The sequence below is a fragment of the Oncorhynchus clarkii genome, chromosome 7 (assembly GCF_045791955.1).
Source record: "Oncorhynchus clarkii lewisi isolate Uvic-CL-2024 chromosome 7, UVic_Ocla_1.0, whole genome shotgun sequence".
Lineage (NCBI taxonomy): Eukaryota > Metazoa > Chordata > Actinopteri > Salmoniformes > Salmonidae > Oncorhynchus > Oncorhynchus clarkii.
The window spans coordinates 27767969-27795185 of NC_092153.1; the positions used below are offsets into that span (position 1 = coordinate 27767969).

At 39.5% G+C, this 27217-nt stretch overlaps 1 protein-coding gene across 3 annotated transcripts; it reads left to right on the plus strand.

Annotated features, from left to right (window-relative positions):
• Nucleotides 1–1653: 1653 nt before the first annotated feature.
• Nucleotides 1654–27081, plus strand: LOC139413135 (integrin alpha-4-like). Of its 3 annotated transcripts, XR_011634768.1 has the most exons (29): nucleotides 1654–1940; nucleotides 2083–2198; nucleotides 3382–3485; nucleotides 3734–3863; nucleotides 4088–4155; nucleotides 4271–4397; nucleotides 4614–4699; nucleotides 5347–5409; nucleotides 7465–7602; nucleotides 7848–7956; nucleotides 8169–8263; nucleotides 8770–8860; nucleotides 9069–9114; nucleotides 9286–9440; nucleotides 9743–9903; nucleotides 10943–11095; nucleotides 12043–12119; nucleotides 12560–12710; nucleotides 12988–13086; nucleotides 14190–14266; nucleotides 14560–14649; nucleotides 14765–14846; nucleotides 15029–15136; nucleotides 19317–19649; nucleotides 19851–19976; nucleotides 20065–20160; nucleotides 21574–21693; nucleotides 22141–25547; nucleotides 26116–27081. XR_011634768.1 is itself a non-coding variant. In XM_071160222.1 (28 exons), exons 1-28 carry the CDS (start codon nucleotides 1765–1767, stop codon nucleotides 22207–22209), a joined length of 3246 nt encoding a protein of 1081 aa, XP_071016323.1. In that variant the 5' UTR covers nucleotides 1659–1764; the 3' UTR covers nucleotides 22210–22866. The 3 variants fall into 3 exon arrangements, 1 of the variants encoding a protein (XP_071016323.1); XM_071160222.1 differs by lacking the exon at nucleotides 26116–27081 and having other exon boundaries at nucleotides 1659–1940; nucleotides 22141–22866; XR_011634769.1 differs by lacking the exons at nucleotides 22141–25547; nucleotides 26116–27081 and having other exon boundaries at nucleotides 1659–1940; nucleotides 20070–20160; nucleotides 21574–21625.
• The last annotated feature ends 136 nt before the right edge of the window (nucleotides 27082–27217 follow it).

A 27217-nucleotide genomic window follows, 5' to 3' on the forward strand; every position in this document is an offset into this window, starting at 1 on the left:
CCGGAGGAGAGATGCTGGGTTCCGGTGGAGGATGTGTTGGACCCTTGCTGCGGGAGTTCCACCGTCTCCGTCGGATCGTCCTGCACCTCCCCCTCCGAGTCGTCACCTGTCTTCTAGCCATCGTCGATCCACTTTTAATTTTCCATTTGTTTTGTCTTGTTTTATTACACACTGGTTTCCATTTCCCTCATTAAGTGTTGTGTATTTAACCCTCTGTTCCCCCATGTGGGGAATTGTTTGTTTGTAAGTGCTTGTGCACTATGTTACTGGTGCGCGTCTGGTTTTGTACCCATGCAGGTTCTTTTCTTATTGCCGTTGGTTTTGAAATTAAACTGCTTCGGCTATTACCTATTTCTGCTCCCCTGTGTCTGACTTCACTGCCACCAATTCCGCAACCCTTACATTATTGCTCCCTAAAAGATGCTTGCAACCAACGTCTTTCAAGATATGTTTGCCCTGTGGTTGGCACTGTCATTTCAACAACTTAGTCATTTTTTAATAGGCAAAGGACGATTTATCTAATTGACAAGCATTCAGTACAATGGAAATAAATTATTTCCCACAGCAAATCTACTATGGCAATTGATCCAACACTTTGTATGAATGGAAACTAATGTCGGTGTAGCCTACTGACTGTTCTTATTTGTTTCCTATTTATTTCCTAAGATCAGGAGTAAATTAAACCTGGACAATACATATATGAAATGTGTAACAACATCAACTCAATCGGGTATTGAGTTATTTGTGCCAGAAGTGCATGGGCCAGAATCGAACCCACACCAACACTGTAGACCTATATGTGCGGGCTGAAGGCAGTGACCCTAACCATTAGAACACCCCAGTTCACAAATTAACTCATTTGTTTTGTTAATTTGTAACCTTAGGGTACACTGACTAGTATGTCTTAGCCTAGTGGAGATCAATATATACGTTGTGTTATTAAGCTATATAAAACAACAGTTGTTGGTGTGTACGGATGTATTTCAGGCCTTGCGTTTGAGCGAGCGAGAGAGAATATAATTTTATTAGCAAGCCCTGCTCTGCATAGAGAGAAAGAGAACAATTATTTGTGACAAAAGAGTGAACAAGTTAAGATCCGGGCTGTATTGTGGACAATTTCTGTGTTTTTGCCTTTGACCTGATTTAAATAAGGAGTTTTGTGAGAATAGGCCTGTCCAGATACCTGATCCGGATGTCATCGAAATCATATGAATAGCAATTAAACAGGATGCTGGTGTATCAAACACGCAATTAATTTAGTCACTTCCAGGGAGAAATGACAGAGACATTACAATTCTCATATTTTTAATTTGCCTTCTCATTTCCAAACAAGCTCATGTACTCAAACAAAACATACTTATTTCAGTGACATCGTAATGTTGCCTTGTTTCAGGCTAAGTCACAACATGAATTAACATTTTTTACAATTGTGTCGTTTGAGATAAAAAATAAAAAAAAGCTGTGCGGGTTAATGGAGACTTAAAAATTAACCATAGTAGCGCATAGTAGGCTATTGTTATAATGTTCCAGCACGCCAAGTTGGGGAAGTGAGGGTGGCCTCTGTGTTGTGATGACTCCACCTTACTTTCTGTCAAACTTTCTGCCTACTACATTTTGTTAGGTATGTTAGGACATCCTCCTCATACCGCACTATTACCATGTATCCGAAGATGGAGCAGCAGGGGAGGAAAGCCCCCACAGATATTTGAGCAAGATAACATTCGGTTAATTTTGATCTTTGGAACGCTGCTACATTTATCAAAAATGACTACATACGGGCTAGGCTTACACAGCATAGGGCTAAACATGTTGTTTTGCTTTCTCTTACGTCATGCCGATCTGTACAATTTAGACATACCGCACGCTATTCCACTCAGTGGTCCGAATGGAACATTTTTTGGATATTCTGTGTTGCTACACAAGCATCAGCAACAGACATGGTGCGTGTTGATATTTTTATGCGATTCAAATGTAAATTATTGAGTGAGCAACAGAAGGGAATGTTTATTTTAGTCTGAAATTGTTTTTAATCTTCCCATTATGTTCTACACATTTATGACTGTCAAATTCTGTCTGTTATAGGGTAATAGTTGGCGCACCAGTTGCAAATTCAAGGTTCAACCAGGCTGTCAGGAATCCTGGAGCAATCTACAAGTGCAAAATTACAGACAAGAAGGACTGTGAACAGATTCAACTCGGTTAGTATATTAATCAATTATTAACTGTCGTTATACTTAATCCATGTTATTGTAGATTTACTGCATCAACAATCTTTACATACCTCATGTACAGCTTTTTCATCATTCATCTCACATTTTAGGGACAGCCTTATTGGGAGTCAAACCCTGGGATCTTCTTCTGTCAGTCAACCTCTTTATGCGGTTATTACTGTAGGTGTTGTACTAAGATCTCCACAATATCAACAGCTTCAGTGTCCCCCCCAGTGTCCTTTTTGCACCAGAGATGTGAAACTTATTTTGCCATTTTTGGTCTTTACTAAAGTCCAGAGGGCTGCACAAAAAATGTGTTATATTTCCTTACTTTCAAAACTTGCAAAAAATAGTCCTCTATCATTCGTTTTAATTTTATTTTCAATGCTCCCTGATTGTCTTGCTTTTACTTTGGTGATTGTTAGTAAGCTGGACAGAGTGAAAAAACTATATAAATGTAGGTCCATTTACATTTCTACCCTATTTTTTTATTTGGTTTTAGTCAATTCAATGTAGATTGAGGAAAATAGATTCTGCTAAAATATTGTAGCAACCATAACCCAACACCTAGCGGCCTCATCGAGATGTTCGGACCTCTTGACGTAAAGGTTAAGGTGTTGGCTTGACAGTTGCTGGACCCGAGTTTGAGTCACAGTCAGGGCTAACCTCCAAATTTGCTACATTGGTGTCAGAAGTGGGATTGCGCCCGTGAGGCCATTGGCATGTACACGTGAGCATGGGAACATGATCTCTGGAAAAGGGTTAATGCAGTGACCTTAACCCAACACCTAGTGACCTCGTCAAGAGGTTTGGATCTTTTGGCATTAAGATCATGATCAAAGTTAAGTCTGAGATGTAGCCCAACATAATGTAATAAACTACATTTGTAAACTAAATAGCATTTGTTTGTGTTTGTTTGGCTTTTTTCATGCTTTGAGATTCTTTCTGTAATAAAAAGGCTAAGCAAATGTAATACTTTATTATTTATCCGTAACACCCAGTCTGCACTAGAAGCAGTCTTCAGATACTTAAATACTCAGGGTTTCCCCTCTAACTACCTAATTTGCAGTTGCCAGGAGCTAGTTTGTTGCATGGTTGATTTCCTAATAAACTCATGCTCGTCCTGGGTTGATGACACGTGTTGCTGTTGTTGTTTAATTTCTCCATGTAGGTGTAATGCTTGACATGCCCTGTGGCAGACACTGTTCTGCTGAGGTTGAAAACCAGTGGCTTGGTGTGAGCCTCTCCAGGCGGCAGCAGGATGGACTTGTGTTGGTATGTGTAGTGTGTGTGTGTGTGTGTGTTCGAGTGTGTGTTCGAGTGAGAGAAAAACAGAGAGAGAGAACGAGAGAGATATTCCTTTTTGATGTGTACAATTTAAACTTTTGCACAGTTTCTGTCTCCGTCTGTTGGGGTTCATTTCAGTCTTGACTAGACTTGTTACATTGAGTAAAGACACACCTCGGTATTGAAATTTAAACCAACATTATATGTTAATTTGAGTATTTCATTTTACATTTCAGGCCTGTGGACATCGTTGGAAAAATGTCTACTTCACCAAAAAAGAAGATCTAAATAAGTTGCCACATGGCGTATGCTACAAATTGGAGTCTGACTTGAATCAATCAAGTCCTTTGATTCCATGCTACAGAGGTATGGCCATATTGCATCACTCAACATGACTGTCCAGGAATATTGTCTTCCTGTATGAATGAATTAATTAATTAATTAATTAAAGAACATGGTTTAGTAATTGTGCATTGCCTTGTTTAATGTTGCTGAGCTTATATACCATCTCTAGTGTTTTTTATCCTCCACTTTGAATAGTTTGTATCAACCATTGTTGTCCTTACACATTTCTTTTCTTTTTTAAATAGATCACGAAAATAAGTTTGGCAATGACTTTGCGTCATGTCAAGCAGGGATTTCAAATGTCCTTATTGGGGTATGCTTGAAATATGTTTGCTCTCAGAGAATTCTAACTTATTGCAAATGCTCACTCTAATATTGCACATTAAATTGAGATTAGTTACATTGGTGTGTACTGTTATGCTTAACAGGACCTCATAGTAATGGGAGCCCCTGGAACCTTGTATTGGACTGGGTCTGTTTTTGTCCACAACATATCCAGTCAGGTCACTTCTGCCTACTTGGATGATAACGTTGTCCTCTATGGAAGTTATTTGGGTAAGTGAATTAGGGAAGAGAACAGACATTAATTACCTTTACACTAGTTATAGTGACCATAATGTCCTTTCTGTCTCTCTCTCCTAGTCCTAGCCCTAAACTCCCCTGCTCTTTTCTTTCACATGAACATCACACTCATCTCCTGACAGGTTATAAGAATCCATTGTGTATGTATGTAAGCAGTGAAACTGATGCATTGTCTCTCTCTTGTTTTAGGGTACTCAGTCAGCGCTGGCCACTTCCTGCACCCAAACTCCACTGAGGTAGTGGGTGGAGCCCCCCAGTACGGACAGACTGGAAGAGTAAGAGTTAACACTGCATCCCTTTCCAACCCATTGTCATCTACAGAAAAACAGAGATACACTCAGGTCCTTAAAATGCATTCTTCCTTCCTTCCTCCCATCCTTGAAGTAATCACTGACCAGAGATGACTGCCCAACCCACCTCTGTGGAGATCTATTGTCCTGTGGGTTCAGTCCAACCATAATTTAACATACCTGATTATACTAATTAGCTGATCAACAAGACCCAAACTAGCTGAATCAGATATGCTAAATTAGGGTTGGACTGAAAACCTACAGGACAGTAGATCTCAAGGAATAGGGTTGGGCAGCCCCGTGCTATTGCATATCCTTCTCTAAATTTGTCATGTCAGATCAGTGATTAAGGAACAGAGAAGTGAAAGATGTCTTATAATCGTTTTCAGACAGGGTAATGTGTGATTTCTGAGGGTGTTTTGTTATAGTTCAGTGTCTTTCCTACAGGACATGCTCACAAATCATAAATGGGCCTTTCGGCCTAAAGTTATTGAACCCTAATCTTGAGGGCCACATAACCATTGCTATAAGAATGGACAAAAAACCAATCCCTTTCTTACACATTCATTCATGCCTCAGCATCAGTGCAGTCTCCAAATGTAAGTGACCGTCCCTCTCCATCTCTTCCCCAGGCCTACATCTTTAGCATAGAGTCCAGCACACTGAGCATCATCTCTGAGGTTAAAGGTCAAAAGGTGAGGGAGGGTCATTACCATGTTTTGTCTACAGTTGAAGTCGGAAGTTTACATACACCTTAGCCAAATACATTTAAACTCAGTTTTTCACAATTCCTGACATTTAATCCTAGAAAAATGCCCTGTGTTAGGATCACCACTTTATTTCAAGAATGTGAAATGTCAGAATAATAGTAGATAGAATGATTTATTTCAGCTTTTAATTCTTTCATCACATTCTCAGTGGGTCAGAGGTTTACATACACTCAATTAGTATTTGGTAACATTGCCATTACATTTTTTAATTTGGGTCAAACATTTCGGGTAGCCTTCCACAAGCTTCCCACAATAAGTTTGGACCAATCCTCCTGACAGAGCTGGTGTAACTGAGTCAGGTTTGTAGGCCTCCATGCTTGCTCACGCTTTTTCAGTTCTGCCCACACATTTTCTATAGGATTGAGGTCAGGGCTTTGTGATGACCACTCCAATACCTTGACTTTGTTGTCTTTAAACCATTTTGCCACAACTTTGGAAGTATGCTTGGGTCATTGTCCATTTGGAAGACCCATTTGCAACCAAGCTTAAACTTCCTGACTGATGTCTTGAGATGTTGCTTCAATATATCCACATAATTTCCCTGCCTCATGAAGCCATCTATTTTGTGAAGTGCACCAGTCCCTCCTGCAGCAAAGAACCCCCACAACATGATGCTGCCACCCCCGTGCGTCACGGTTGGGATAGTGCTCTTCGACTTGCAAGCCTCCCCCTTTTTCCTCCAAACATAACGATGGTCATTATGGCCAAACAGTTATATTTTTGTTTCATCAGACCAGACCATCTTTGTCCCCATGTGCATTTGCAAACCATACTTTTTTTTAGGGCAGTTATGGAGCAGTGGCTTCTTCCTTGCTGGTCGGCCTTTGAGGTTATCTCGATATAGGACTCATTTTACTGTGGATATAGATAATTTTGTACCTGATTCCTCCAGCATCTTCACAAGGTCCTTTGCTGTTGTTCTGGGATAGATTTCACCAAAGTACGTTCATCTCTAGGAGACATAACACGTCTCCTTCCTGAGCGGTATGACCGCTGCGTGGTCCCATGGTGTTTATACTTGCGTACTATTGTTTGTACAGATGAACGTGGTACCTTCAGGCATTTGGAAATTGCTCCCAATGATGAACCAGACTTGTGGTTGTCTACAATATTTTTTTCTGAGGTTTTGGCTGATTTCTTTTGATTTCCCCATGATGTCAAGCAAAGAGGCACTGAGTTTAAGGTAGGCCTTGAAATAAATCCACAGGTAAACCTCCAATTGACTCAAGTGATGTTAATTATCCTATCAGAAGCTTCTAAAGCCATTACATCATTTTCTGGAATTTTCCAAGTTGTTTAAAGGCACACTCGACTTAGTGTATGTAAACTTCTGAACCACTGGAATTGTGATACAGTGAATTATAAGTGAAATAATCTGTCTGTAAACAATTGTTGGAAAAGTTACTTGTGTCATGCTCAAAGTAGATAGAAGTCCTAACCGACATGCCAAAACTATAATTTGTTAACAAGACATTTGTGGAGTGGTTGAAAATGAGTTTTAATGACTCCAACCTAAGTGTACGTAAACTTTAGACTTCAACTGTACATAGGGTGATTATGTTTTGTCATGTTAAGGCTACGCTGGATGATATTTTGTCTATATTTTGGTGATCTTATGTTTTCGTTGAAATGGTCCATCTCAACGCATTTGATAATTTTCTGAGGGGGAATTTTTGCCATCAATCACAACATTGACATTATCCAATGAATGCTCTCTGATGTGCAGAGCGTATTGAACTACCATTGGATTACCTTATCCCATCATAAGGCTTTAAAGACTTCATATCTCCCATAAGTCTTTGGGTTTGTTACACAAGGGTGCAGTTTCCCAGACACAGATTAGGACTAGTGCTGGACTAAAAATCACTTCCATTGGAGAGTCTCCATTGAAAATGCTTTTTAGTCTAATACAGGCTTCATCTCTTTCTTGGAAACCGGCCCAAGATATGTTTTTTTTCTTCTTTTGCATCCTTTTCACAGCTGGGTTCCTATTTTGGGGCCACTGTGTGTGCGGTGGACCTGAACACTGATGGCCTGTCTGACCTGCTGGTGGGAGCTCCAATGTTCAGCGCTGTGAGGGAGGAGGGCCGTGTGTACATCTACATGAACCAGGGACAGGTAAGCAAATTGTCATCCCCTAGACAAGTTACTGTATGGTGGAGGGCTGGTAGATCTAATTTACACCTTTGTACTTTCTCACAGCAATTGGGTTTAAAAATTCTGGTAATTTTCCCTAAATTCTCAGGTTTTCCAGAAATCCTGGTTGGAGGATTGCGGTTTTCCTCCAATTTCCAATTGGTATCTAGACACAATGCTGATGAAATTTCAATTTCCAAAAGGCTATTTTTTCCCCCCTTCCTCAGGCTAACATGAAGGAGATGGAGTTTACATTAGCAGGGAGAGATTCATATGCAGCCCGGTTTGGGGAAAGTATCACAAGTCTTGGAGATATTGATGATGATGGCTATCCAGGTAAATGTATATATGTAATTTGGGTCCAAAAAGGGATTAACCATTGAATGGTTTTCAATGAGTATGGAAAATTGTACCTCTTATTAATCAAAATATAATATTAACACAGCTGCAGAGTGAAACACAAATTATTAGGCTAGTTTGGCCAGTGACAGAATCTCAACATTTGAGAATAGAATAAAATGAATAGAGACTACCTAACTGCTTTGCAGATGTTGCAGTTGGGGCACCACAAGAGGATGACCTAAATGGTGCTATTTATATCTACAATGGGAGGAAGACGGGACTTGAACAATACTTTTCTCAAGTATGTCCCCAAACGGTGTTAGTGCGTGTGCATGGGAATGAGTGTGTGTGTGTGTTTGTGCGCCTGTCCCCACACTCATTTTAAAAAACGGTGCTATCTGGAACCTAAAATGGTTCCATCGGCTGTCCTCGCAGGAGAACCCTTTGAAGGACCCTTTTGGTTCCAGGTAGAACTCTTTTCACAGAGGGTTCTACATGGAATCCCAAATAGTTCTACCTGGAACCAAAAAGGGTTCCCGTATGGGGACAGCCGAATAACGCTTTTTTCTAAGAGGAGTTGAACTGCTGGAAATATCAGTTCTGACTGAATTCCCTAAAACATTTTTTTTAACTCAGCTTGTGTGTTACAGTACAACTGTGAAGCTTGTTGCTTTGTTCAATCACACATCCAGTATGAGTACACCACTATTGGTGACGAGACAATGTATAATGGAGGAAACAATGATAATGGTGCTTAGATATTTCCAACTCACAAGAATATGGTATTCATTCTTCCCATTTAAACAGAGGATTGCTGGGTCTGCCTTGGGTAATGCTTTCAAGATGTTTGGCCAGTCTGTGTCTGGGGGCATTGATGTTGATGGAAACGGTTACCCAGGTAAGAAACTCTGATCCCCCAACAACCCCTTCCTTCCTTCCTCTGTCTATCTCTCTTTAAGCTATTCAATCATATTAATATAGCGTACATTTTTCTTCTGTCAAACAAACCACGTTACTTTTTAATTCATATTTAATATTCATATACTGTTAAAGATTAGTGTAACTGGTAGTAAGGTAACATTACCTTTCCCAATATCTGTCCACAGATGTGGCCGTAGGAGCCTTTCTGTCCGACTCTGCTGTTGTTCTGAGGTACCGTAACAGAGACAGAAGACACAGTTAAACAATCTGGACCTGAGAGTCTGAAGAATATAATATTTTTTTTAGATTCACCTTCATTTTGTGTGTGTGCGTGCGTGTATGCATTTTGTGTATGTGTGCGTGCGTGTGTTTGTGTTATGTCTTTCCGTCTTTGGGTGGTAGGACACGGGCGGTTGTTGTGGTGGAGGCGACAATACTTCTTCCTCCTAGTGTGAACCGCACCCATGCCCTGTGTACAGAGAACGGCCAGCCTGCCGTTTGCCTCAAAACCTCTGTGTGCTTCCAGTTGCACGCGAAACGTGTCTCTGGGCTCATCGGTTAGCCACCACACCCCACTCCACCCTAACACACCACACCACATCACACAGTAGCCTTAACTTTTTCATAGCTAATTTGTGCCATGTTGTTCAAACAATGCTGCATGGCACTTTTTTCTATTGATTTAGAATATCTCTGTCATACAAATGTGGTTTATTGGTTTTGTAGCTTATTGTTTGTTTAGCATTTCTTAAAAACAATTGTAAAAATATTTTATATCACATATCTAGGTAATGTAACTGTTATTGAACTCTCAGTGGTGCTCTGAAAGGATTATCCCATATCTGTGTCCCACATGCAGAAATACTGTACAACCTGACGGCTGATGTCAAGCACATAGAGGGGCTCCAGTCCAGATTCTTCTTCAACACCAACGGCACAGAGTTATCAAATGCCACAGCAGGCAGCATCAAGACCAGGCATGGCCACATGACCTGTGTTACCCACCTGGCCTTTCTGAGGGTGAGGGGACTGGAGGATGGAGGGGACAAGGGCAGGGAATGGGGGGAGAGAGTTAGATGGAAAGGGGTAGTCAGGTGATCTCTGCCCCAGAGAGGTTCTCAAATCAAATCAAATTGTATTGGTCACCTACACATGGTTAGCAGATGTTATTGTGAGTGTAGCAAAATGCTTGTGCTTCTAGTTCTGACGTTGCAGCAATATCTAACAGGTAATATCTAACAATTCCAAAACAAATACCTAATACACACAAATCTAAGTAAAGGAATGGAATAAGACTATATACATATATAGATGAGCAATGTCAGAGCGCATAGGCTAAGGTAGATAGAACCTGTTTTATCTATTGATGTTCTACTTCAGTAGATGTGATTTTGTCAAAGATGCAAGCTATTGATATCAAGTATGTGCGAAAGTATTTTATTTTAAGTGAAGTAGGCCTACATCTGCTCGTCAGAATGTGTGTACGTGTGTCTGTAGAATTGGAGGTGATGTTGACAAAATGTGGTGTATAACATATAGTATGTTAAGGATGTTGAAAGGTTGATGCAAAACGAGACCAAAGCAGGTTCTCCTAAAAGAGGCTTCTGGAGGTCTCTGTGCATCGGAGGGGTCATGATACTCAGGTCTTGAACATACCACAGCTTCCTTCTTGAAAACCAACATTTGAAAAATGAACCAGCACAGTGAAACCATGTGCAATGAACTGTCACCCGTAGTATGCACCTGTCAAATAATATCAATACAATTTAAAATAGAATGGAAGGCATATTATTTGATGCAAGTTCCAAATACTGTAACTCACATTTGTATTGTGTGCATCCATACATGTCACATTATTACAATGTTAAATACATGTTTCAAGTTAGTTTTATTGTATTTTAGGCATCTGTATTTTTTACATGAGAAAAAATGTTGCTCATAGTATGCCAAAGAGAATAAGCAGTTTACCCATTACGTAACTGCAATCCACCTGAAAATAGTGGTGAATTTTGCTACAGTACAGTACAGTCTTCTTCCTTCCCCTTCCTCCCCTTTCCAGAGAGACATTCGGGACATCTTCACCCCCATCCACTTTGAGCTGCAGTATGAGCTGGGAGAGCACAATGTGGTGAGGGGTAACTACAAGAGCTTTCCCCCTCTCAGGCCTATGCTCCAGAGGGGAGAGGAGTCCAGCAACTTGCTGACCAACAAGGTAGGTTGAGGTGGAGATCAAAGACTGGGGCCCTGTTCAACTTTGAAATCCACCATTCCTTTATTCTGTTTCCTTGATATAATCGAAGATAATACGTGATTGGATAGGGGAAAGCAGGATTGTCACCCAATTGACCCATTGTCAAAGATTATGGGTGAATTGAGTAGTTTTCTCCATTCGTTTGAAAGGGAAATGGGTTTTCCTGTGAAAATGTTGTCCTGGTTACAACAGTAGGTAAGGAGAGCGAGACTTGACAATGGGTCAATTTAGATAAGGACTATACTTAAAGGATGGGAGAAGGAATGCATTTTCTAAATATTCAAACAGGGCCATCCAGTGGTATGCTATATTATTGTACAGTGCGGTATGTAGTTAATGCATGGTTTATCGTTTAGTACCCTGATAGTTCCAAGTTGGACATGATATGGCACTGGTACAGCATATTTGGGTGGGTTTTCAGGTTTCTCTACCGGAAATTTCACACAAGATTAACATATTCCATTGGCAATTCTAACATGTTTCATAGTATGTGGAACATTAGGGCGGCAGGTAGCCTAGTGGTTAGAGTGTTGGGCCAGTGATCTAAATTTTGCTGGATCAAATCCCCGAGCTGACAAGGTAAAAATCTGTTGTTCTGTCCCTGAACAAGGTAGTTAACCCACTGTTCTCCAGTAGACCATCATTGTAAATAAGAATTTGTTCTTAACTGACTTGCCTAGTTAAATAAAGGTTCAATGTGAAATGACTTGATAACCTGTTTCCAATAGACTGTAAATGTACATAGGAACTAAAAAGGCACTCCTCACAAAAATTGTATGATTATTTTATTTTAATCACATTTATAACATGTACATTTCCGACATTTTTTAGTAGTGTTTCTTGCATTGTGCTTTGCACCTGAAAATGAAGTAGGTAATTAACTCACTAAAGGTAACAGCCTCCCACAGACTGTATTCACCAGGTACTGTGCCTGGGCCAACTGTTCCACCAATCTGCAAGTGTCTGCACAGCTGCTGTTACCGAGGTGAACTCCTTCTCCCTCAGATCATCTATCTTAATCTTTATTCTTGAATTTACTTGTTTCATTTCACTCTGTGAATTAAATCTGAAGAGCACGATTGTAAGTCATTTCATGCTGTGAATACAGGGAAATGGTGGCTACCTATTGATAATGAGTGCATGAAAATGGTAGTAGTTTATATATTATGTTATATATGTGGGTGTGTGCGTGTGTATCACTCTCCTTTCCTCTTCTCCCATCTCTGCCTTGCATCTTTCAATTAGAGCCATGAGGTTTGTCACCCTCTACATGTCTTGATGGCTCTTTACTGTATGTGCTAGTAACTGTTACTCATTCAGACAAAACCACAGCTGGACTCTGAGGTCTACTTGTAACAACTTTGACTATATTTATTTTTTATCTCACTTTATAACTTTCTCTTTCTCTCTCTCACTCCTTCTCAGGACACATAGAGACATGCCATATGTTGCCCTGGGGGAGGGGAAGACCATTCTACTGAATGTTACGCTGTCCAATGCTGGCGACGCTGCCTTCCTCCCCATGCTTCACCTGAGATACCCCAGCAATCTCTACTTCATCAAAGTGTTGGACGCTGTAGGAGCACGGCTAGTTGCTAACACAACCTTACACCTACCACAGATGTTTTATCTACTGTCAAACTTAGTATTTTGTTCATTAGTACACTATTGATACAACCCTAAAATTGTGTATGTCAGCAGTCAAGTTAAGATCCCTTTCAGTACAGAGCAAAATGATGATGATGATGATGTGTTTTGAACTATCCCTTTGATACAAACAGCTCTTGACTCATGCACATGGGGCATATTGCAAACTGAATGGGTCTAACCGGATGTTGCACATGTGGTTGCAGGAGGAGAAATACGTGAGCTGTAAAATTGCTGAGGAAGAGAAGACAAGTGTCGGGCTAGATTGCAGCGTGGGAAATTTGTTTTTCAACACCTTAGCCAAAGTATATACTTAAAGGGCAACTCCTCCACTTCACTTTCATTATCTGTGTTAACATATGTGAAAACAGCGCATTTCTAAAAAAAAAATTACAGTTAAAAAATTCTGCCCGGTGACATCATCAAATGTTTAAACATTCTAAAAACAGTGATTTTCAAAAATGACATTCGCAGTGATGTAGGGAGCAAGAACATCTCCTCCCTTGAGCTAAAAACTTGTTGCAGGTTTTGAAAATGTATGTTTTTTACTTTTAATCCTACCCTGTGATGTCACAGAGAAGCATTTTATTAGGACCTTCCTTCTTATTTTTTTTAACCACAAATCATAGAAACGCGCTGTTTTCACATATGTAGACAGTGGTTCTGTGCTTGAGATTATGAATATGAGGTTGAAAAGTAGCAGAATTATTCATTGCAGCTGTTTTTATCTCAATATTGAATAATTTCTTACTGTGATTGCTTTAAAATAGTCAAAAAGAAACAGCTTATCAAAGAGCAATTTCTCTAGCTATAATTTTGCCAGGACTGTCTGGGAGTAGGGAGTGGAAAAATAGATTTTATTGCAGAGAGGTTTGAAACTCCCTTTCTTATTGGTAATATCACCAGGCAGGCCAAAACTCCATCCCACCAAAACAGCCTGAAATGTCATGCAGCCTTTTCAAACAGCTCTTACACTAAAACGGAATTATCATAATTTTTTACAATTTCACAGTATTATTCCAACCTCATAGTGTGGAAATATCTATAAAAATAGGACAATCATGTTGACTGCACTGGGCCTTTAAGTACTTGCACAGAAAGTACACAACGAGTTAAGCCCTCTTCTGCAAGGTTTTTCAGTCCATTTACTTTTAATTCCCTTGTGCATATTTTATTATCATAATACACTTCTTGGGTCATCAAAAGTGGTCCTGGGTCGTGTTAATTAGAGCATACTTAAGAAAACATTTTAGTATCTCCTCATTTAGCAGTAGTATCTCCTCATTTCACTACATTTTCTTCTGTTTTGTGCCTACCCTGATGTATTTTTGTGAACTAATGTCATTATCTGACAGGACATATTTAGAATTTCTCATGACATTATTGTCTCTACATCTTGCCCTCTAAGGTTAATATCAGCTTTCTGCTGGATGTCAGTGCTGACAGTGAACCTGGTGACCTGAACATTATAATCAATGCAACCCGGTAAACATTTACTGTCTTATTTTCTTTTTTGACACTGTCCTGTTTTCACTTGCTTTAACACTTGATAATGAAAAGAATCAACAAAAGTGGCTGTTTTGAATCTTAAACCATGTTTTGTTGTTGTGTTATTTACTTATTTTGGTGTACAAAACATAAGTAACACCTTCTGAATATTGAGTTCCAAAGAGCAGGTGTTCTTAATGTTTTGTACACTCATTGTATACATATATATATTTATTTATAAATCAGTCCCTCCTAAAACATTACACCTGAACATGTCTCTCTCTATACAGGGAGAATTTAGAAAATGAAGATCTTCTCCATGACAATATTGTTAATCTGACTCTGCTATTGAGATATGGAGTGAATCTAAACATCCACGGGTAAGACATGGTATCACTCTATTATGTACAATATTCGAGCATACTACTTTATAAACACTGAAAAAACATTGATTTGTCAATGCATTTGTAATTGTCTATATCCCTTTGGCTGTAGTTTTGTATCCCGAACAGAGTTTGTGTTTGGGGACTTTGAGGAGCCACACTGCTCCGCTGAGAGGTTCAAATACACTTTCAAGGTATTGTTGTTAAATGTGTTTCTACAATAACAGCACAGCCAGGTGAGAATTCCGTTTGTTAACAGGATTGTTAGAAACATGTAATTGCCATGAATTCTGGCTAGGGCTCTAATGTAAAGTTTCGGGCGCTTTATGGTATTATTATTCATACCTAGACATCTATCTTTTAATATCGCACTCAGGTTGTCAATGTTGGTCCAAGCATATCTCACGGCACAAGAGTGGAAATTGATATCCCCAAAGCTTTAGCACCGTATCCATACAGACTGCTCAACATTTTGGACATACAGGTATGTGCTTGCGTTGCTCAGTTAATGTTATGGAACACTGAATCAGAACATAATTGCACAGATGAAGACAGTCATATGGAAGACCTGGCGCCAGGATAAAGTGACTAAGGGGGCAGTTGAAATTGCCGAGGAGGCAACATTTTTGGGGGTTCTTGCATTGGAATTATATTGAATTCTGTTTATATAAAAACGTTATACCATAATAAACATAAAGTTAAAATGCAGAGACTCCGTGCTTTTCAAATCTGTAGAATATCTCTGCTGCGCTGGATCCGCACAATGGACAGACCCTTCAGCAATTCTATTTAGATGAGCAATTATCCTATTGCAAACAGCCTATGTGAATGCAGCCATACACACAGCTGTCTTACCAAAATAATGCAAACTAAATGCTGAAGGTAGTAGCCTAGTTATTCATGCATACAAACAAAAACACTGAATAGCAGTTTGGCTTAGAATACAGACACAACTGCGAATGTGAACGAATGTGAACAGAATAAAACCGAGGTACCAAGTAGGCCTAGTAAACAAAATATCTGATCGATGAAGGCATGACACAATCTATATTGAGGCTTGAATGGAGATCCAAATATTCAAAACATAGCCTACAGACTACTACGTTATGATGCAGCCATGCACAGCTGTATTGCCAAATAAATAGGCCTATACAGGCTCGCTTCAAACATTGAAAAGCATGCAGTTCGCTCACGAGTTCAGCAACACGTTGTGATATGGCACAATACACTTTTGTGAATCAAATTTGACCCATGTAATCCATTAAGCGATTTCAGCCTACCATAAACATGTGTCCAATACGTACAGTTCCATTTACAGTAATGACAATCAATAGGCTACCAAGAAATCCATAATAAAATGATGGAACATACCAATATGTAGCTATTGGGTTCTTACATTGGAATTATATTGAGTTCCTCATATATCACACTATACAACAATACACATTAAAAAAATATGCTTTTGACCGGGAAATGACAGGTTCAAAGGCACAAAATATTATTGCTCTGTCTGCACCATCGACAGGCCCTACACACTAAAGCAAGATTTAGATTTTTTTTTTAAACAACCAGGTGGATTGTTTCAATCTTACATTTTCAAAAGAGTTGCAACTCTTTGGATCTTCCTGAGTAATCGATCATTCCATTCTCCCTGAAATCTTCTTGCAAGACTTACGTCTAGTCTATGAGATCAGGCTGCCTACATACACACAACAGCGGCCCCTGTCCATGGTGCTGACACAGTGCAGCTGAGAGATATGGATTTTTGGGCGCGAAACTGTCACAATCATTTGAACTTTTGGGACATAAAAACTAAAACTGAGGGGGATAACGTTTGAACTGAGGGGGCTAAGCCCCCTTTAGCCCCCTTGTAGCTCCGGGATGTCATATGGTCTGTCATTCATAAGAAACAAATTCGTAGCAAACAGATACAGTATAATACAAATATTGTAAAATAATAACTTCTACCCAACCTAGTTTTCTTTTTACATAAATAACCTTGCATTGGATTACTTCAGTAAATACTGAACTTGTGTGATAGGCTCCCTATCAGATGGATATGGCTATAATGGTGTTTAAGGTGCAAAAGACACCAAACAGGAAAAACAAACGTAAACAGGGAAGGACTACTTGGATTTGTCTGACAAGAAACACACAGGCATGAAGGCATCATTTTCAATTTCAATTGCAAAATGTTTTTAAACGTTTTTCATTGTTTATCCCTGGGGCCTCTTATGAAGGTTTTAGAAGTGGGTGGGAATTAAAGGTAGGCTATATCCTAAAGGCCTATTCAAAACGTAGCAAGTTCAGTAGCCAGGTGCGCATGTGGTCTCAATTAAACAGAGTAAGCTTTAGCCTATGTGTGGGCATAGAAGCACGGGGCAGTTATCTTTCCAAGGAAATGTACTTCCTAAATAGGCCTATGATTAGGCTATAGTTTACTACATTGCCTAGAAATTCCTAAATATTGATCACCCATATTTCTCTGTCTGAAAATCTTCCCACTCCTAAAAGGTAGGCTATAAACATATCTCAAGAGAAAGTCAAAGTCTCTCCAACTCTGCTCTCTTCAAACTAAATATAGCATATTGGCTGATCTAGCCCAGTAACAAAGATGGCCCTCATATTAGGCTGTGAGAGAATCTCAGGTAATGTTATTTTTGCACATTTCATATTGCCGGGACCATGGCTGGCAAGTGAGCTGTGTCACATAAGCCTAAAATAACACTACTGGAATGCGGTTGGGTTTGGGGCCAGTTCTTGGGGTAGCGGGTGGGAGTCTTACAGAAAGCCAGCTAGTGCGGGCAGGGTGTGGTATGAAAAACTGCAGGTGCAGAAAGGAGCAGGATAAATAAATCGGTCTGGCGCAGACCTCAACTGTGCACCATGACAGTGAAGCCTGAAATATTAGAGCTGTTTATTACTTTGTCAGTGTAAAGTATGGAATTATCTAGGGAAACTGACAGGTCAATCACATTACTTTGCCATACTGACTAATAAAAACTCACATCGCACTGAAGAAAACATCACAACATACACAAAATAGTCCAAATTGGTTAAGTGAAATGAAAAAAAAACTTGTTTAAATAAAATTTAAAACGGAAAAGTGGTGTGTGCATATGTATTCACCCCTTTGCTATGAAGCCCCTAAATAAGATCTGGTGAAAACCAATTATCTTCAGAATTCATTTAAATAAAGTCCAAAAGTCACAACATACCTGCCAAGAGAGGGCCGCTCAAAAAACCTCACAGACCAGGCAAGGAGGGCATTAATCAGAGAGGCAACAAAGAGACAAAAGATAACCCTGAAGAAGCTGCGAAGCTCCACAGATTGGAGTATCTGTCCATAGGACCACTTTAAGCCGTACACTACACAGAGCTGGGCTTTACAAAAGAGTGGAGAGAAAAAAGGCATTGCTTAAAGATAAAAAAAAGCAAACATGTCTGGTGTTTGCCAAAGGGCGACTCCCCAAACATATGGAAGAAGGTAGTCTGGTCCGATGAGACTCAAATTGAGCTTTTTGGACATCAAGGAAAACGCAATGTCTGGCACAAACCCAACACCTCTCATCACCCCAAGAATAGCATCCCCACAGTGAAGCATGGTGGTTGCAACATCATGATGTGGGATGTTTTCCATCGTCAGGGACTGGGAAACTGGTCAGAATTGAAGGAATGATCATGGTGCTATATACAGGGAAATTCTTCCAGAGATTTGGGACTGGAACGGAGGTTCACCTTCCAGCAGGACAATGACCCCAAGCATACTGATAAAGCAACACTTGAGTGGTTTAAGGGGAACATTTAAATGTCTTGGAATGGCCTAGTCAAAGCCCAGACGTCAATGACTTAAAGATTGCTGTACACCAGCGGAACCCATCCAACTTGAAGGAGCTGGAGCAGTTTTGCCTTGAAGAATGGGCAAAAATCCCAGTGGCTAGATGTGCCAAGCTTATAGAAACGTACCCCAAGAGACTTGCAGCTGTAATTGCTGCAAAATATTTTGCATTTTCAAAGTGTTATGGATGTTGTGTAAATCAAATGATACAACCCAAAAGATACGAAAAAAATCTATTTAAATTCCAGGTTATAGGGCAACAAAATAGGAAAAATGCCAAGGGGGTAAAAACTTTCGCAATCCACTTTCGCAAGCACCTGCTTAGTACAGTGGGCACTATTTATCACAGGCCAACATCAGCGCTCGCCTAAAAAGCTCATATGCCAGTGGTTGAGAAAAATGTTTTTGGGGCAGAATTATGTGATGTTTACTGTTTTGTTGTAGGTGCGTTTTGGCCAGTGTAACTCAGAAAATGCCACCATAGTCAATCTGCCACCATAGGCAGTTGCCTAATTCTGCCTAATAAGCGGGTCGGCACTGTGTAGGGAGGTCATAATAATGAAAAACTGTCTACCAAATCCATTCATTTTTAAATGTTGATTACTTATCCTTGCCAGTATCATTCACCTGATGATAAGAAAAGATGTGAGGAATTTGTTTTGCTAACAGATGATGGGGTTCCCTATGTTGCTGATTTGCCTAGGTGGGGGTCACTGGGCAAGAAAGGTTAAAGACCCCTGCTTTGTCCTAATGAACATGATCCATGTCTCTTATGTATAGAATTGACTTATCCTGGTGTTCACATTACTTTGTCTCTCACATACAGTCATCTTCTGGGTGGTGCTACATTCGAAACTCCACTGATGGGACCAGCAGTACACATGGCAACATGTATGGAAGCCAGAGAGCCAGTACCATTGACAGTGTTTGGTTAAATGTGACAACTACCACTGACAGCTATTGGACGAATAGGTCCAGCACCACACACCCTTATTGGACTAATATTTCCAGTACCACTGACACCAATTGGACTAGTATATCATATTGGGCCAATGTGAGAAACTGGACCACTGTTATTGAGGATGAGTGTGATCTGCCTGACTCCAATCCCTTGAATGAATTATTCTTCTTCTTCTCGAAAAGCAGTAGAAGACATATGGTAAGTACGTTTGTTACAATGCTTTGCTTGGAAGCCACTTTGTGACCAGAATGCTGAAACTCAAACATACAGTATGTTGAAAACATCTATTCATGTCAATGGGACAAATGTGGATTTAACTGTGTACATATTTCACATCAGAGCTGGGCCATTGATGAGCAAAACTATGAACAATTGTAAGGACATTGTCTTTTTGTCCAGTATTGCATGAAAGAGGATGCTCTGTGTCTGTACGCGGTGTGTGAGCTTGGAGACATGGACATTGGGAAAGATGTCACCATTGAAATGGAGGTCGAAATGAATTCGGGAGTTTTAGACATCTCACCGGTGAGGACTGTGCAGTGTACTAATTGTATAGGTTTTTACATAAATGAATAAGTATTGTGGTGACATAACCCCGTGTTCTCTCTCCAAGGGAAGACATAGTGTCATGCTGTTAGAGACCACTGCTGTCATATCACCCAAGAAGGACCCATTTATTTGGTTCTTAAAAGAAGACCCCATCACAGTGGTAAGTCAAACACTTTATCATTTTCATGAGAATCCCCAACTCTACTGAGTAAATGGCAACTGTGAAATGTCCCTTGTGGGTGTCAAACCCAGGTCTCCCAGACCATAGGCAAACTTGCTAAACACTGCTCCAATAGGGTAAACCCAATTGCAGGAGATCGTAAGCTTCGATAGGCTAGGGTTGCTACAGTACAATACTGTACTGTACAATACTGCCTGTTATCTTCAAGGTATTTTGGACGTTCTACCAATTTGCTGCCTTTTGAGATGTGTAACTTGGTAAAAAAAAATAATCACCTGATTTTAGCATTCTGTCATAAAGAGCACATGTTCAACATGTTTTCCAATCTCAAGAGGTTAAAATGAGGGACAGGTTGTTTGTTTTTTTACCTTAAAATTAATCACTAATCACATGAAATTAATAATAATAATCTTCAGAAATAACTTTATTAAAGCAACAAAATATCTAAGGCTTTACAATGATGGTGACAATGGTGGAAAAATGTTGGGATTAATTGTGTTACAATCTGCCTGGAAGTCACAGAGGGTGCTCAGAGGACTACCTAAGTATGATTCCCAATCAGAGACAACGATAGACAGCTGTCCCTAATTGAGAACCATACCCGGCCAAAACATAGAAATAAAGAAACATAGAAAACAAAACATAGAATGCCCACCCCACATCACACCCTGACCTAACCAAATAGAGAAATAAAACGTCTCTCTAAGGTCAGGGCGTGACACATACCACAGATTCTCAATTGGATTGAGGTCTGGGCTTTGACTAGGCCATTCCAAAACATTTCAATGTTTCCCCTTAAACCATCATTCCATCATTCCTTCAATTCTGACGAGTTTCGCAGCCGATGAAAAACATCCCCACAGCATGATGCTGCCACCACCATGCTTCACTGTGGGGATGGTATTCTCGGGGTGATGAGAGGTGTTGGTTTTGTGCCAGACATAGCGTTTTATCATCATAGCGTTTATCATAGCGTTTTATCAGATCATGTGACACTGAGATTGCACACAGGTGGACTTTTTTTTAAATGAATTATGTGTCTTCTAAAGGTAATTGGTTGCACCAGATCTTATTTAGGGCTTCATAGCACCAATTTTTCCATTGACATTTTTTGAATTTTTTGAAACAATTAATTTTTTTCATTTCAACTTAACCACTTTGGACTATTTTGTGTATGTCCATTACTTGAAATCCAAATTAAAATAAATTTAAATTACAGGTTGTAATGCAACAAAATAGGAAAAATGCCAAGGCACTGTACATTTAACTTACATTTCTACTTAAAATAGACACTAAAAAAAAGCCCAAAAAGCACTAATTTCATTGAACACTAGGAATAACATCCACGGCATTGTTGTTTATCACTTACATAATTGGATCTATGTTCTCCAGGTTGTCCTGGAGGCCCATCATAGCCACAAACTGAAACCAGTCATTGAGCTGTCCATCATCGTGGCCAGTCTCTTACTAGGCCTCTTCATCCTTGCCTTGCTGGTCATCTGCATGTGGAAGGTACAAATCCTAGTTCTAAGTAACTAGTTGATTTCCTGGTTCTTACTGGTTAATTTCCTGGTTCTTACTGGTTCATTTATTGCTTCTTACTGGTTAATTACTGGTTCTAACTGGTACATTTTCTGGTTCTTACTGGTTCATTTTCTGGGTATTACTGGTTCTTTATGTAATTGCTAAGCTTCTTGTGAATGTGTATTATGTTAGACTAAGCGACTGCTGCTTTTCATCTACGGTCTTTAAGACTATACAACATAAATGTTCCAAGGCCGTCATTGTAAATAAGAATTTGTTCTTAACTGACTTGCCTAGTTAAATAAAGGTAACATTTAAATAAATAAAAAATCAGTATATTTTAACTACGTAACATTCAACAAGTGTTAATTGTTAACAATTAGAACTGTGCATGTCTGTTTTAATTGTGTACTAAATCAAGGACTTTGTTCACAGAGTGGCTTCTTTAAGCGTAAGTATGAGGACAAGATGGAGAATATACAAAGGCTCAGCTGGGACTACTGAGGACGGACATTGATTCATATCAAATATATGACACAATATCATAGCTAAAGGGGAAATTCAGTACAACAGAATGTTAGATGGTTCCTCAACCTGAAAGTAGTCTAATCATCTAAAATGAATTATATTTTCTGACACCCTGTAGTCACATTTTGAAACCAGTAGACTAACTAGCTAGCTAGCTAGCTATGTAAACCACACTGCGAACACGCCTTCTGCAATGATGGCTACAAGGGAGTACATATTTAAATTAGGTAAGAGTATAAGATATTACCATTGGTGTATAAAAATGACCGGCTTTATGTGGTGTCACACAAAGCCTTAGCTTTTGGATGAAGCCAGTAACCTTATGGTCAAACGTTATTGATGTACCAGCAACAGTAATTTTTCAGTCTTTAGTCATCGTACTATGATCTGGTTTCATCCAAATATCGTCCGATCTGATGAAAAACATGATTTTGACTGTTTGTGACCTTTAAGTTTTTAAATATTGAACTTCCCCTTTAATCAGTTACTGAAGATTGATTGACCCACTGTACAGTGTCTCGCAAAAGTATTCACCCCCTTTGGCGTTGTTACTATTTTGTCCCATTACATCCTGTAATTTCAATAGATTTTTATTTGGATTTCATGTAACGGACATAAACAAAGTAGTCCAAATTGGTGAAGTGACATTTTTTAAATTACTTGTTTAAAAAAAACATTTATTTTTTTAAATGGAAAAGTGGTGCGTGCATACAGTGGGGAGAACAAGTATTTGATACACTACCGATTTTGCAGGTTTGCCTACTTACAAAGCATGTAGAGGTCTGTAATTTTTTATCATGGGTACACTTCAACTGTGAGAGACTGAATCTAAAACAAAAATCCAGAAAATCACATTGTATGATTTTTAACTAATTAATTTGCATTTTATTGCATGACATAAGTACTTGAGCTCCTACCAACCAGTATGAATTCCAGCTCTCACAGACCTGTTAGTTTTTCTTTAAGAAGCCCTCCTGTTCTCCACTCATTACCTGTAAAAACTGCACCTGTTTGAACTCATTACCTGTATAAAAGACACCCGTCCACACCCTCAATCAAACAGACTCCAACCTCTCCACAATGGCCAAGACCAGAGAGCTGTGTAAGGATATCAGGGATAAAATTGTAGACCTGCACAAGGCTGGGATGGGCTACAGGACAATAGGCAAGCAGCTTGGTGAGAAGGCTACAACTGTTGGCGCAATTATTAGAAAATAGAAGAAGTTCAAGATGACAGTCAATCTCCTCGGTCTGGGGCTCCATGCAAGATCTCACCTCGTGGGGCATCAATGATCATGAGGAAGGTGAGCGATCAGCTCAGAACTACATGGCAGGACCTGCTCAATGACCTGAAGAGAGCTGGGACCACAGTCTCAAAGAAAACCATTAGTAACACACTACGCCGTCATGGATTAAAATCCTGCAGCGCACGCAAGGTACCCCTGCTCAAGCCAGCGCATGTCCAGGCCCGTCTGAAGTTTTGCCAATGACCATCTGGATGATCCAGAGGAGGAATGGGAGAAGGTCATGTGGTCTGATGAGACAAAAATTTAGCTTTTTGGTCTAAACTCCACTCGCCGTGTTTGCAGGAAGAAGAAGGATGAGTACAACCCCAACAACACCATCCCAACCGTGAAGTATGGAGGTGGAAACATCATTCTTTGGGGATGCTTTTCTGCAAAGGGGACAGGACGACTGCACCGTATTGAGGGAAGGATGGATGTGGCCATGTATCGCGAGATCTTGGCCAACAATCTCCTTCACTCAGTAAGAGCATTGAAGATGGGTCGTGGCTGGGTCTTCCAGCATGACAACGACCCGAAACACACTGCCAGGGCAACTAAGGAGTGTCTCCGTAAGAAGCATCTCAAGGTCCTGGAGTGGCCTAGCCAGTCTCCAGACCTGAACCCAATAGAACATATTTGGAGGGAGCTAAAAGTGTGTGCAAACCTGGTCAAGAACTATAGGAAATGTATGATCTCTGTAATTGCAAACAAAGGTTTCTGTACCAAAATTAAGTTCTGCTTTTCTGATGTATCAAATACTTATGTCATGCAATACAATGCTAATTAATTACTTAAACATACAATGTGATTTTCTGGATTTTTGTTTTAGGTTACGTCTCTCACAGTTGAAGTGTACCTATGATAAAAAATTACAGACCTCTACATGCTTTGTAAGTAGGAAAACCTTCAAAATCAGCAGTGTATCAAATACTTGTTCTCCCCACTGTATGTATTCACCCACTTTGTTATGAAGCCCCTAAATAAGATCTGGTGCAACCAATTACCTTCAGAAGTCACATAATTAGTTAAAAAAAGTCCACCTGTGTGCAATCTAAGTGTCATATGAGATCAGTACATACACACCTGTTCTGAAAGGCCCCAGAGTCTGCAACACCACTAAGCAAGGGGCACCACCAAGCAAGCTGCACTATGAATACCAAGGAGCTCGCCCAACAGTTCAGGGGCACATTTGTGGAGAAGTACAGATCAGGGTTGGGTTATAAAAAATATCGGAATCTTTGAACATCCCACGGAGCACCATTAACTTTGTCGGGATCAGTGTCCCTTCCACGGGATGGTTGAGCTAACGTAGGCTAATGCGATAAGCATGAGGTTGTAAGTAACACAAAAATTTCCCAGGTCATAGACATATCTGATATTGGCAGAAAGCTTAGATTCTTGTTAATCTAGCTGCACTGTCCAATTTCCAGTAGCTATTACAGTGAAAGAATACCATGCTATTGTTTGAGGAGAGTGCACAATTTTGAACATGAGGTTATTAATAAATTAGTTACATTTGGGCAGTCTTCACACACAATTTTGAACAGAAATACAATGGTTCATTGGATCAGTCTAAAACTTTGCACATTCACTGCTGCCATCTAGTGGCTATAATCTAATTTGCACCTGGGCTGGATTGATACATTATGGCATTTCTCTGTATATTCTCCTACATTCCTTTCACATTTCCACAAACTTCAAAGTGTTTCCTTTGAAATGGTACCATGAATATGGGATGTGAATAGTTTTGCACGCTCAAGTTTTCAGTTTTTTTGTCTTTTCTTGTTTGTTTAAAAATAAACAAATATTTTGCATCTTCAAAGTGGTAGGCATGTTGTGTAAATCAAATGATACAAATCCCTGAAGAATCTATTTTAATTACAGGGTGTAAGGCAACAGAATAGGATAAATGCTAAGCGGGGTGAATACTTTCACAAGCCACTGTATTGGGGGTGGCAGGTAGCCTAGTGGTTAGATCAATGCGCAAGTAATTGAAAGGTTGCAGGATTGAATCCCCAAACGTACAAGGTAAAAATCTGCCATTAACCCACTGTTCCCTGGTAGGTCGTCACTGTAAATAAGAATGTGTTCTTAGCTGACTTGCCTAGTTAAATATTATAATAATAATGAAGTCGTAGGAGAAAAACTGGCAAATAGACACACTTAAAATATTATTTTGTTATGTGGATTTATAGGAATTCAGAGGGAAATTACAAAATGCACTTTATATTTGACAAGAGACATCTTGAGATTAACCTACATGAACAAAAGCAAACAAAATTTGATATAGGAACTAGAAAAATGCTCAGCTTTTGAAAGGCAATTATGTTTTCTATGCAACTCAAGTTTTTGAAATGTCTCAAATGTTATTCTAAATTTCAATAGACTACATGCCATCTAAATTGCAGTATTGTTTTTGTAAAAAAAAAATATTATTGTACCATGCTGTAAATGATTAGTTATTCCTTTTGTAGGCCGAGTCTGACTGCCTGGTTCTAATCAAATTTCACCGATGTTTTCACAGTGATTATTTTAGATAGCTACAATAAGGTCTGTGTAGCATGTAGGTGTACTGACTAGCTATTGTTCTGAGAAGGTGATGTCAATCAATCTTTGACTAAAAAGAAAGACTAAAAACCTCTTAAAGATATTAATTTGGTTTAAAAAACACATTGTAATTAGTTGGCCTAAGTCTTACACAGACCTTTTTATCGCTATAAAAAATCTATCTTGTGGGAAAATGGATGGGGGCAAATGGCAGCAAATAACTTCTTTGCTTTGTGTACTACAAAATGACACCGGCACACCTCAGCACTCTATTGCACTGAAATGTGGTTTGTTTTATTTTCTTAACTTTTAAAAAGACAGGTTGACACCCTCAGTTATTTTGGAAATGCACGACCTCTGTTTGTCACTTCCACTAAATGGTACTTGTCTTTAGGATGTTACCAATTACCTGAAGTTGAACTGATTTCAAGTAAGGAAAGTGCTTATTCTAGAAACCACTGGTTTGAATGCATTTGCAACTCTTCAAGGCCCTATATGGTGGCATTGGTTAACACCATACATGCCTCACCAGTACCATACTTGACCCAAAATTAACCCACATACTACAGGTGTCATCTGTACTATAATCATAATTTCATTTAAGAAACATTTTCATTGCCATCCATTATGAATGTTGATCATTAAATATCTTCTTACTGAAATGTCCAAGCAGTGTGTTTGTATTCCCAAAGTCTGATTGTCACGCCCTGACCTTAGAGATCCTGTTTATGTCTTTATTTTGGTTTGGTCAGGGTGTGAGTTGGGGTGGGTATTCTATATTCTATTATTTGTATTTCTATGTTTTGGCCGGGTAGGGTTCTCAATCAGGGACAGCTGTCTAGCGTTGTCTCTGATTGAGAACCATACTTAAGTAGCCCTTTTTTCCACCTGTCTTTTTGGGAAGTTGACTTTTGTTTAGCCTTAGCCTTTAGCTTCACGTTTTTTTTGTGTAGTGTTTGTTGTTTTTGTTCTTGTTCTGCGTCTTTTTTCCAAATAAAGAGAAAATGTATGCACACCACGCTGCACCTTGGTCCACTTCCTTCAACAGCTGTGACCCTGATGTTATTTCAAATCAAATGTTATTTGTCACATGCACAGAATACAACAACCTTACCGTGAAATGCTTACTTACAAGGACTTAACCAACAATG